At 33.4% G+C, this 13,150-nt stretch overlaps 1 protein-coding gene across 9 annotated transcripts in view; it reads right to left on the bottom strand.

Moving 5' to 3' along the window:
* Positions 1-13: 13 nt before the first annotated feature.
* Positions 14-13,150, bottom strand: part of PNISR (PNN interacting serine and arginine rich protein) — a 28,205-nt gene continuing 15,068 nt past the window's right edge. For 6 of the 9 annotated variants that reach the window (XM_060616243.1, XM_060616242.1, XM_060616245.2 and 3 more), the window contains 7 exons: positions 12,205-12,395; positions 9,862-9,999; positions 8,583-8,682; positions 7,784-7,837; positions 6,548-6,718; positions 4,160-5,246; positions 3,574-3,919 (listed from right to left, as the gene is read on the bottom strand). In XM_060616243.1, coding sequence (XP_060472226.1) covers positions 3,889-3,919; positions 4,160-5,246; positions 6,548-6,718; positions 7,784-7,837; positions 8,583-8,682; positions 9,862-9,999; positions 12,205-12,395 — 1,772 coding nt within the window. In that variant the 3' untranslated portion in view covers positions 3,574-3,888. Of the gene's footprint in view, positions 341-415; positions 1,552-3,573; positions 3,920-4,159; positions 5,247-6,547; positions 6,719-7,783; positions 7,838-8,582; positions 8,683-9,861; positions 10,000-12,204; positions 12,396-13,150 lie in introns of those variants that run through there. The other 3 variants (XR_009605140.3, XR_009605138.3, XR_009605139.1) reach the window with 3 other exon arrangements.

A 13,150-nucleotide genomic window follows, 5' to 3' on the forward strand; every position in this document is an offset into this window, starting at 1 on the left:
GAGCTAGGCAAACTTCATTGAAAGCTAAAACGGTGAGTAAAGTAACACTTTACTTCCAAATGTACAAAAGCTCTTCCTTGAGTAAGAGCAATGACACATTTCCAAGGCAAAAAAAAAAAAAATCATTGTACATTTTCAACAGGCAGGGTCAATTTGGTAAAGGATTCCTTGAATTAGTGAAATTTACTCAGAAATTTGCTCAGTAATAGTCTTTCACTTAAGGCTTCTTAATAAAATATTGACCTCCTCCTAAGAGTGGCTGCAGATTTTTCAGTTATGTCCTCTTCAGAGTTCCTCTCTCAGGACACATGACCATCTCTCCAAATGACAGCACAAAGCTCTGGCACAAAAGAACATTTAGCATGTGTTATACTTGTTGGAATGACAGATACAAGGAAAAAGCAAAGTGCAAGTATGATTTTAAAAGTTTTAAAAGCTTTATTTAAATATGCTTTATTTGAATGTACCACTTCCTTGGGCTTCAGGCCCTTCCCCACTACCTTTTCAATTCAACAACAAAGGCAATCAGTGATTTGCCTTTAATACTGACAGGAAACAAAAACCTCTTGAATACCCACCAGTTTGGTCCAGGTAAGCAAAACTAGCTCATAGTACTTTTTTCTGAAAATACCGAAAAGCCTTTTCCAATGACACTTCAACCAGAGTTGTGCTGGAAAGACTAGCAATTGTAATGTGGTGTGTGGCCATTGCTGGAGGTATTTCCCAGACCACTGCTATGGTGTCTCACCCATGTGTTGTAAACCAGCATCTACAATTTATTTTACCATAAAAACTGAAAATTTACTTAATATTTTGAAATTCCATTTTATAAAAACTTCTCTCTTCCAAATTAAGTGTGAAGTACTACTCCTTTACATCTAATAACTTTATCCCTTTGAAATAATTTGCATCAGCTCAAGAGTTTAACTGGTAAATATTCATATTTACACATAAATTGGTAACTCAGGATAATTTCCTTTTTACTTACATTACCATAATCAGAGTGTGGCAGATTTAATCTTTGTATATTTACAGGAAAACTCTAGAGCACATCTGGCAAATCTTTATGGTATAAAATGAAACTCCTCACACGAGTTATAAGGGTTAATAAAAAGCCTATTTTCTCATTCAGGATTAGACATTACAGCCAAATTCCACTTAAAACTGAAAAACTTTTAAGAGCTAGAAGTATTCAAGACCTTAAAAATAATCTAATCCCCCCCTTCTACAGTTGAAGAAATTGAAGCCCACTGTGTTTAAATGATTTGTCCAAAATAAATTAAGCAGCAGAGTCAGAACAATTCAACGGATCTAATAATATTTCCATCAAACCATGATTAGTACATTTTAGAAACTTCAACAAATGAAAATAGACTTTAATGTATATAAGAGAAGAAAAATCCGTTAAAATGTAAACGTTTCCAAGACAATATTACAGGAGCTTTGGACCTCATACAATTCCTTTTTAAAAATTCCCACATAAAAGAAGAAATCTCACCTACTGATTAATTATACTTCATTTGTTTCTTTGAAGAAACAATGACTTAGACACTAAACAAAAAAAAAAAAAAAGAGACTATGTTTGGGAAGTTCACCTATTGTGTATTATACCATTAAACAGATGCTAAAACAAGACATTTTACAATGGCAGAAAACATATACACTGTGATTCCACACCAGTCTTTATTTATATTTTGGGGCCTTCATGAAACAAATCTTGTAATTACCTCTTCCAAGTTACATTTTATTCACTTGATGGTGTGGTTTACCCCGTTCCACAAAAACAAGTATGATTAATACACTAGAAATACTTTAAGAGAACCTCAAGACAGTTTTATTAACCAATTCAGACCAATGATTGTCTCAAAAATTGAAACTGATTTTGTGGTGGTGTCATTTTAGATTTCATAACCAAATTATGTATCTAGTTAACTTATGTGTGTTAGCATTCATATCCCAAATCACGGAAGCCCTATTTTATAAAATCTTACCACTAAGGTAAACATACTTCATTATATGTCAGTGAAGTGATGAATTCCCTAAATTATCCATAAAAATCTGAAAAACCTAAGTATCTAATTATAACACTGATGTATCTACTAATAATCACATATATCATTAGTGTGTTTTAAAAAATATCTACAGATTTAAATAAGAAGCTTGCATATTATGGCAGAGTAATAAAACTGTCAAATACTATTTTTGGCTCTAATCATTTATCTTGCCCAAAAATGTGCATATCATAGCCAACAGAACTTTTCTGTAGAATTTTATTTTGAAAATATTATTTCACCTGAAGATTGATCTAAAAAACATTTTAAGATATGAAAATGTTATACAACTTATCTATTACAAATTAATCTGATAATTAATTCTGTAATTAGGTACACTGTGTTAGCTCACCTACATAAAAAATATTGCACATTTTCATTTTGTCTCCACATGTGACTGATGTCTAAACTATATAGAATTCCAAACTATTTAAAAGTTATTCTGTGAAATATCAACTTTATAAATATCAGAACTAAATGCACTGTAAAACAACCATTTTGGTAAACATGCATTTATTCACAGTTGATTTATTTCCTCTAGATAAATGCATAACTGCTCAAAATTATTTAAGAACCTATGTAGAGGTACAAGAGCACACTTACAAATCTATTTCTACCTTCATTTTGAAGAAACACTGATCATGGCAAAACTCTGGCTTATTTTAAAATGAACTATTGCTGGTAAGAAGGCATACTTTAAAACTTTCCTGTGACCTGCACCTGCTCTTTTCTTTTTAAATTAAAACTTAAAAGCATTTGTTTTCAGAGAAGTATCTGACTATTGTTGCAAAACTGAATAATCACGTAAAACAGACCCTGAAAGCAGTTGAGCATTTAAATGCCTGCAGAGCCTCATTTTACTTGTAAGTTATGACTGTCTTAAATAGCTAGACCACTCACTGATCATAATTGTTAAGAAACTGACAAAACCAGACCATTTTAATGTTATGAAATTGACACAAACCTGCATAATACAGCATTCCTCCACTGAGTTGAGGTCATATTTTAAAAATATAAATAAATATATTGGATTGTGAGTCTTATTTCTGTAGTAACCCAGTGTTTAAAATATGCTTCTAAACATATAAACTAAACAGAAGTGGATAACTGCAGAATAGAGTTCCAGACTTGACTATGAGGGTCAAACACAACTGTTTCTTATGTGCACTGGCTTGATTGATTCCAGCAATTTCACTGTACAGAAGTAAACCATACTTTATACACAGAGAATATATTACTCAAAAATCCTCAAAATAGGAAGAAAAGTTTAGAAACCTGTCAAATGTTTCCAAATGAAAAGTAAAGATCTATTTTTGGCCCTCTTCCACACCCTTAAAAGTTGGAATTTGACAAAAAAATCCATGGGTACAGTTTACAAACTTTGACAAACTATTAAGTTAAAACCATTTTCTTTGGGGAAGATGAGAGGAAGTACCTTTAAAACCTGTTATACAAAATTCCAGCTGCCTTTTTATAAAAGTACGTTCCTTAGATTAAAATCATAAAATTAAGGTGCAAGAGGTTAACAAAAATGAACTGAAGAGCTTTATTGACATCACAGTACATTCAAGAATAATTTTAAGAACATTACAGCTGAAAGAGAATGGCATGTTTATAGTCTTATTAAGCACTATTTTTTGAAAAAAATGTAATACAAAGAAATCCTATTAAGTAACTTGGAGCAGCATTTGGAAAAAGTACACCTATTTACAGATTTAAAAAAAAAAAAAAAGATTCTGGTTTCACCTACACAGCCACAATGTGCCTCTATAATGAGACAAGCCCTTAAAACTCATGGAATTTTTTAAACATCATGGCATCCTTGCCACATCATTCCTCAGCGTTTACGACGGGGAGGGGTTGTTGATCTGGAAAAAAAAAGGGAAAAGACAAATTTAAAAATAAAAATGTATTTTAAACTAAAGAATCTGCAATTTTTAAATAAATATTATTATATAGGATTTCTAAAGTTACTTAAGACTATGATCATTTATCAAGTACCAAACTGAGTTTATTAAAGAGAGAGAGAGAAAGGACACTTTCAACTTTGAATAAATTCAGTCAAATTTTTTTAAAAATCAGACAAAATACTTTAAAAAGTATACTACCTTGATCGGGACTTAGACTTGTGTTTGCGGCTTGCCTTCTTACCAGACCTTTGAGATTTCTCCATGGATCGCGATCGACTATGTTTAGGCTTCTTAGCCTTCTTTTCTTTGCTACTTCCTGGAGATTCAGAACTGCTCCTTCCACTAGAATCAGAGCCTGAATGTTTTTTACTATCTTTGGTAGTACTTTTCTTACTATCCTGTCTAGAATCATGTCGGATGATTTTAACAGATATAGAACCACTCCTAGAGAATGTTCTTTCGCTTTCTCGTTTCCTTTTTAACCTATCATCCTGACTACTGAACTTAAAATCTTTTTCTTCCCTTTTTTGTTTCTCTTTTCTCTTATCCTGTTCACGTTCCCTTTCTTTGTCTTTCTTTTTCCTATCTTTATCTATACTTCGGCTCCTCTCCTTTTTTCTCTCCTGTTCTTTAGCCTCACCTTTATGCTTATGACTGCTCCCACTAAGATTTCCACGCTGATCATCAATTTTACGCCTATCTCGACTCCTACTGCGACTGGACCGATTAGTTCGCCTATCCCTCGAGCGACTTCTACTTCTACGTCTCTCTCGAGAAGGACTCCGATTTCTTCGTCTTTCTCTCTCAATGCTATTTCTATTAGATCTTCTCCTATCTCTAATCTTGACTCTAGCCCTATTGCTCTCTATTTTTATTCTGCGAGAGTAACTTCTACTTCTACTCCGTCTAGCTTTAATTGTTGGAGATCTACTCCTGCTATGTCTCTTTTTCCTTTTAGGAGAAGAAGACCGAGAAGAAGTGCGACTACTACCTGAGCTAGAACTATATGAAGAGCTAGAGACAGTACTACTAGTACTACTAGTTCTGCTATTGCTACTGGAACTACCACTACTAGAACTTCCTGATCTACTCCTTCCTTGTTTCTCTTTTTCTTTATGCTCTTTTTTTGGTTCTAAAACTGACGTAGTTTCATTTGGAGTTCTTTTCTTTTCATTAACCACATCACCGTCTGCTTCTCTTGCTTCTAGTAGTGATAAACTATTTTGCTCTTTATGGATAAATTCATTCATCTCTTTTGTAACCCTTTCTGTTTGTTGCTTTTCTTCTGAAACAGAAAAAGAAAAAATACTATGAAAAGTCAAATGTATGACCAAAAAATCCCTAAACTATCAGATTTCAAGCTATCAAATGGTAACAGGAGAACAGCATTGTTTAACAGAAACAGAATACAAGCCACGTAAGTATTCAAACTTTTCTAGTGGCTACATTAAGAAAATAAAAACAGATGACCTTAATTTTAATAGTTTATTAACCCAAAATATTAAAAATATCATTTCAAATATATATACATACATATATATGTATGTATATATATATATATATATATATGTATGTGTGTATATATATATATATATATATATATATATATGTATATAAAATCTTTCAAATCTAGTCTATTTTATACCTATAGCATACTTAAACTTGGTATATTTCAAGTGTTCAATAACCACCTATAGGGTTATCTATGCTCCTGGACAATACAAGAAAAGAGTGTCAAAGTGGAAAGGTACATGTGAAGCAACTGGAAAAGATTTCCTTTTTGTCTCAAAAGGCAACTTAAAGGTTAAGTAATTGACAGGAAATTTTCGACTGCTAACTCTTAATAATTTCCTTGTCCAAGTATGATTTTTCCAAAAAATTCAAAACACTCTTTCAGTATTCCTAATACCATTATGTAAACTATAAAAAACTACAGTCATGGATAGTATTTTACATTTGAAAACTTCTATAAAGGGGCGCCTGGGTGGCTCAGTTGGTTGAGCTTCCGTCTTTGGCTCAGGTCAGGATCTTGCAGCTCGTGGGTTCGAGCCCCACGTCAGGCTCTGTGCTGACAGCTCAGAGCCTGGAGCCTGTTTCATATTCTGTCTCCCTCTCTGTCTGCCCCTCCCGGGCTCACGCTCTGTCTTTCAAAAATAAATAAATGTTTAAAAAAAAAACTTTCTGTAGAAAGTCCTCTATTTCCTTAAATATGCTAGCTACACATTAAATATTCTAACTACAAATTACTTTTCAATAGTTTTACAAATACATTTCTGCCATTTCAAAAGTCTTCTTTTTCATTTTGAAAACTTTAGAAAGAAAAAATACATTCAATGACAACTTATAGCTATTGAAATTAATGTCTTACAAAACAAGACAAAGTTCACCTTTTACATATTTTGAATACCACGATTAATTTTAAGTTTCATAAAAACTGCAAATAAGCCAAAAACCTTAGTTTTAGTCACATCACATGTTATCTATATTCTAACCTCAAGCCTACCCTCGATATTGTTAGGTTGGTTAAAAAATAAAAAGAAATACAAATAAAACTGGACAAAAATTAAGTGAGTCTAAAAGATATACCTTCCATCTGTTTATCATGTAACAGCTGCTGTTCTTTTTCTTTTCTCCAAAAAGCTTCCTGTTTTTGCCGGATTCGGTGCCGTAACTCCTCATCATCAGTGTCAGATGACTCAGAGCCTCTGTCACTCCTCTCATCTTCACTGTCTCCTGATCCATAACCACCCAGTCCACCTGTGTACATAAAGTTCAGTCTATCATATGGAAAAATTATTCTAGACACTAAAAAATTTTTAAGGTCTGAGAAGAAAGCTAATTTTTTTTCATTGCCTTTTCTTGGAAGAATATGCTTATTCGGGGTGGGGAGGAGTATAATTCCAATTCGTTCAGGGAGTTCATAGAACCCTCGTGAAAATTGACAGTATCTCATTCTTTCTGAAATATTTTTATTTCTCACCATAAAGGAACCGTGGTAACAGTTCTGTTTTACTGTCCATACTAACCAACAAAACCATTTAACAGGGCACTAATAGAGCCTCACTAAAGCACAGTCAATTCAACTACCAATGATCCTGAAAATATTTCTAAAATTAATTCTTTAATTGTTCAAAGCTCAGAAATCCCAGGTAGTATGCAAAGTATTTTTTCCCTAAAGAAATTAGAATACTGTAATTCTCACTGGTACAGAAATGGTAATGTGCTAAAACTACTCCCCACCCTGAAGTGATCTAAATAGTAATTAATCATTAACAAAATCACATGGGCATTTGGCTCTACCCATTTCTGTTGATCCCCACAAAGATTAATTTGAAATGATGTGGAAAAGGCAAGTTCAAGCTTTTATATACTTGAGAATATATCATGCAAAGAGCAAATTACGAACACATCATTACTATTACACTATTATAAGATAAACTCTTTCCTCTATGTTAAAACTCAACTTGCTACAACACAATCTAAATGAAAGTCCCCTATTAACAGCATTAGTGGATAGGTTCTTCCCTAAGGCATGTATGCAATCATTTTGAAAGTGAGCTTAAATATAATCAGGGCTAAGTAATGAACTATTACAGCTCGCCCCAATAAACTATGAATTAGTCACATTTATAATAATTCCTGTGAATGCTTTAGTCAAAAAAAAAAAAAAAAAAAGGCAAACCTTTAGAGACCGAAATAACCCTAGAATCTAGGTTTATAAACTGAGTAGGAATAGTACAGTTTCAAAACAGAACATGTAGAGAGACATGGTAAGTGTGATTTTCCCTTTAAGGCCCTCTCACAAATAAGGAAAACACTTACCGAGTCCAGTGAGGGAAGCCAGTGCACTGGACTGTGCCAGCTGTTTTGCAGGAGCTTTGTATCACATCAACAACAGGAACAACATGTTAACACAAATAGCCACGATTTCATAGTCATGAGAGTCTATGGTATTGTTAAATCTACTACTATTGCTGCTTTTTGGGGAGAGAAGAAACATTAAAAACATAACATTCATTTTAAACCAGTAGCATGTCTGGCCTTGAAATTATAATGCTGAAGTGAGCTGAAATTGTTTTATAATGATGAAAAATACTGACCAGTACATCAGTATTTTTATTTTTGAGGTATGGTCCCTAATTTAAATTTTGCTTTCAGTATATTTTTTAAGTGTTACCGAGAATATGGGGGGTGGGGATGGGTGAATCTCTTGCTTCTGTAAGAATTTTAAGTGGTAAACTGTGAAAACTGAAGGGTCACAATTCAATTCATTAGTGAAACTAAACTACACTAAAAGTTATACACCAAATACTATGGTATCTATAAAAAAAAAATCAGGTGAAATAAATTGAACATCAAGAATTTTCCACTATACATTTCATCAAAAAATAGCATAATTGCTCATTTGTGCTCAAGCAAGTTGGATAAAAGGAAAAATACTTCTATAGTTTTAATATGATGTCCTACAAATCTAACCTTTCCCAGAGAGTTAAAAACATGCAAGAAGAAAATATTTCAAATATCTGCTAGAATTCAGCAGGGACAACCAAAAAAAGTCCAAAATAGCCACCAAAACCAAAATATTCCCAGAAAAACAAAACCAAGAACACCCACAATATACCTTTCGTTGCTTTCCGGTGTGCATCTTTGGCTACGTAATAAATTTCTTCATCTGTGACATCCAGTAGAATTTCAGTCAGAAGCATTTTTGTCAGCAACATCTACAGAAGGATATTTTATATATTTATATATATTGTTCCTAATTTAATTATTATAGTTACTAATGCTGTTTGATATTTTCAAAAACAATTAACAGGCAAAGCCATTTTATAAAACATTTTTAAACAAGAGATCATATCATTCCAAGGAACCGAATATCTTGAAAATTACTCTAAAATACAAAAACTTTGAAAATTTCAAAATCATGAAATAAAGTATGAATTTCCCTGTATAATAAAGAAATTGAATTATAATTCTATACACAAAATATTTTTAAAAGGCCCCTATCAATAAAAATTTCCATAGATGCTTTAAGTTGAAAGGAGGATGCCTTCATTTAATAACAGTATTAGTAAGCAGCACAACACTAGTTAAATTACCTAGGAACTTACGTTAACCCTCGGCTCAAGGTGAAATTTAAGGGGAAGGAAAGGATAGCTATTCCACTCTGTTAGATCAAGTCCTTTTTTTCTTGACTACTGAAATATAGAGTACAAGTGACTTGAAATAAAAGCTGGATTCTAGCACTAGTTTGGCTACCAGCAACTGTTTGAAATGTACACCAACTATTAGTTCTTCAGCCTCTCAGGGCTCCAGATTACTTATCTGCTAACAAAAGTACACTATATCAGCATCTTCTACACACATTCCAAAGATCACTGGTCTTTAAATAGAAGAAATGCAACATATTATATTCCCAATCTCAGAAAATGACAATACACATTATAGATATTTAAGGCTTTAAGTCTTTCAATGAAGAAATATGTTTAACTGTACTCAACTCAGTGCTTCCTAAACTTATTTTTCTATGAAGTCTTTTAATGTTTCTAAGTATTCAAAAGACATACCTTAGAAAATAATAAATCAATAAATGCTCTCTTGGGTCTCATACAGTAAAGCACTGTTTATTTACAACACCGGTATTAGGAAACATGCTTAATAACTGCTGCATAAGCAGCGATTTCCTATTATAAATTGTAGACATTACCTAGCATCTCTATATATCAATATACATTTTGCAATTGTTTCATGAGTTCACAGTTTAAACGTTTAAAACAGTCAACTAACAGTTTAGAAATTCCAAACAAAACAAATCCTGTAACAAAATGTTCTATGTCAATTATACTTCAGTAAAAAATATTTTTTTAATCCTGTACATGGTAAGAAATTTAACATTCTACCATTTGATACTCTTTCTCTTCTTCAGTCATCTCTGGTTCACTGTGCTCTTCCTGAGGAACTGGAGATGGACTTCTGGTGACTTTTCCGCTACTTGCAGCCTCAACATTTTCAGTGTCTTCATCTTCCTCATCACTATCCTAGAAGAAGTAATAGTATGGGTAGCCCAAATTCATGCTTATAATGTAAAATCATTATCTTACACATTCTATTTTAAAACCATAAAGTCTATGAAACAGACATATAAAAATAAAATCTCTCTCTAAATTACATTACAAATGTGTACTATAGATTTCATTTAGTAGTATAAAGTGTTACCTGAAAGGAAATATAAGATTACAAGATAGCTTAGGAATATCAATTATTTTTCAAAAATTTTTAAAAGCTTATTTATTTATTTTTGAAAGCAAGAGGGAGCAAGAGAGAGAGGCAGAGAGAGAGAGGCAGGGAGGGAGGGATGGGGAAGGGAGAAGGAGGGGGCAGAGACAGCGAGAGAGCAACAGCAAGAGAGAGAGAGAGAGAGAGAGAGAGAGAGAGAGAGAGAGAATGAATGAATCCCAAGCAGGCTCCACACCATTTGTGCAGAGCCCAACCCAGGGTTCAATCCCACAACCTGAGCCAAAATCAAGAATCGGATGCTTAACTGACTGAGCCACCCAGGCACCCCTCAATTTTTTTTTTCCTTAGTCAATTTTGACTTACTGTATAAATAACCAAAATTAGTATCATACCAAGACTGACTCAATTAATATCCATTATCTATCATGGTCTTGAAATAAGTAGCTTGTAGAACTTTGGATAAATAAGCCACATTTATATTATTCAATGTTACTTTCATATAGCTACAAATTTAAGCTTGTTTACCTAAAATCATGTCACTTAAAATTAAAGATCTGTATCAGTTTCCAGATCTTAGCTGGCCTTGAAACTTAGCAAAATGTGCTTTTTTGCTACAAAATGGACAGATAAGAAATGAGATGTAGGAAATGCATCATTTCCTACTTCAGATGTAGGAAATGCCAGAGTTCGTCTCTGTTTCTGGCTATAGGTTTTCAGTATCCAGATGGCACACCTTAAAAAGGGCTTCTTCTTCAGGCAAAGAAGTATCCTAGAGTTACCCTTAAAAATCCTACTAAGTAAAACATAAGGTGATCATTGAAACACTACTATGGAAAGACTATCTGAACCAGGGGAAGAATACATGTAACACAAGCCCAAAAGCATTTGGGAGAAGGGGGAAGATAATCTCCAAACACTTTTTTTGACACCTAAACCTATCAAATCTGGAAATCCACTATTTCATGTTAAAAGTTAACAATTACATTTAAAAAAAAAAGGCAAACTATTATGACAGTCTTTTGGTTCTTATCTTCATAATACCCACAACAAAAACACATCTTTGGCATGGTGCTTTTGTGAAATACTGAAAGTATTATATAGCATTTATGAAATTTAAGCTAAACCAATGTCTACTTGAATCTAGTTACCCTGCTGTCCCCTTGTGATTTATTTCTGAAGCATAAAATGGCATTGGGAGACAGACCCGTTTCCAGAGTTGCATACCAGCCAGTACTATGGCTATCATGTCAGCTGAGAGCACATTACTGCTAAATTAAAAAATTCCTAAGCCACTCACACCATCTAACTGATGAAGGTTTAAGATTTAACTTAATTACTTTCAGCGTGCATGTCAAAAACTATGAAAGTTATTCATCTTCTGGTATAAACATATACTTAAATATTCAAAAAAGGCAGATTTCCTTCTCCCTTGCCATTTTAACTTAGTTTCATTTTATAATCCACCACTAGGGAATCAGCTGCGCTGCAACAAGAGAACATGGACTTGTTTCTCAAGGTAAGACGTATCTAGCAGCCTAATGAGTAATTTCTCTCTGGAAAGAATGTTTTATAAACCCACTGCCCCCTTTTTCTCCTTACTCTACCCTCAATAACAACATCTATAAAAACATAATCCTCAGGGCACCTGGGTGGCTCAGTTGGTTAAGCGTCCGACTTCGGCTCAGGTCATGATCTCGTGGTCTGTGAGTGTGAGCCCCGTGTCAGGCTCTGTGCTGACAGCTCAAAGCCTGGAGCCTGTTTCTGATTCTGTGTCTCCCTCTCTCTCTGCCCCTCCCCCGCTCATGCTGTCTCTCTCTCTCTCTCTCTCAAAAATAAACATTAAAAAAAAATTAAAAAACAAAAACCATAATCCTCAAAATATTTACTAAAAGTAATCTCAAGAATATTATTCTAATACTTTTTTATAACTAAATTACTGGTTTATTTCAATAATTTTCACATTCAAATCACATGGGAGTTCCATGTCAAGTGACTCTAACACTTACAAATTTACTTCTCTGAGGTAAACGAGGGCCATCTCCTCCTTCAGCATCTTCTGTGGCCTTCTTTTCTTTTTTGGACAATTGTGAACGTTGTTGTTCCATTCTTTCTTTCTCCAACTTCTTCTGCTTTTCACGTTCCATTTTTTCAAGACCTTCTCGAATCCAAGCTGGAAGAGTCCTGCGTTTTACTGCATCTGTTTCAGTAATATGGAAAACAATATTTATGAGTTAGTTTAATAAAAATCATAAATGTATGAGTTCCTTATTCTTGAATTTCTACCAACTTTGTGAGTAAATGAAATAAAAGAATTCTGGTGCCATTTGAGTGCTTATAACTATCATTCTTCAGTAAGACAGTGATAAGGCAACCCAGTAACCATTATGCTTCTCTTTAAGATCATTTTTAAGAGCAGCAGTGAATACGGTCTTTTTTGTTTTTTAAAGTAGGCTCCACGCCCCACGTGGGGCTTAAACTCACAACCGCGAGATCGAGAGTCACATATTCTACCAACTGAGCCAGCCAGGCCCTTTGTGAGCATTGTCTTAATGTTTATGACAAGCCAGGACACTATGAAAGCACATTAAACGATCATCTCACTTAATTCTAAAAAAAAAAAAAAAAAAAAAAAAAAATCACTACTATTATTCAATCTCTTTTACAAATAAGAAACCTCAAGTTCAAAAAGCTTAATGACGTATTCAAAATTAAAAAGCCAGTAGTAGTGATGTGGGCTAATTCCAAGCCAAACTTTTATACTACACTGCTTCTTAAAATATAAAAACAGAACAGAGTCAAACAAAAGCACAAGTCTATTTTTCACAATGAGAATTCATGTGAATAACTAGGATTCCGTAAGTTAAAAAAGAAGTTAGAATCTTCCTATCATGTCTACTTTGTGATAAAAAGGAAAGACTTAAATGTTATGGTATATTAAGTATTGGATTTGGA

The sequence above is a fragment of the Panthera onca genome, chromosome B2 (assembly GCF_046562875.1).
Source record: "Panthera onca isolate mPanOnc1 chromosome B2, mPanOnc1 haplotype 2, whole genome shotgun sequence".
Lineage (NCBI taxonomy): Eukaryota > Metazoa > Chordata > Mammalia > Carnivora > Felidae > Panthera > Panthera onca.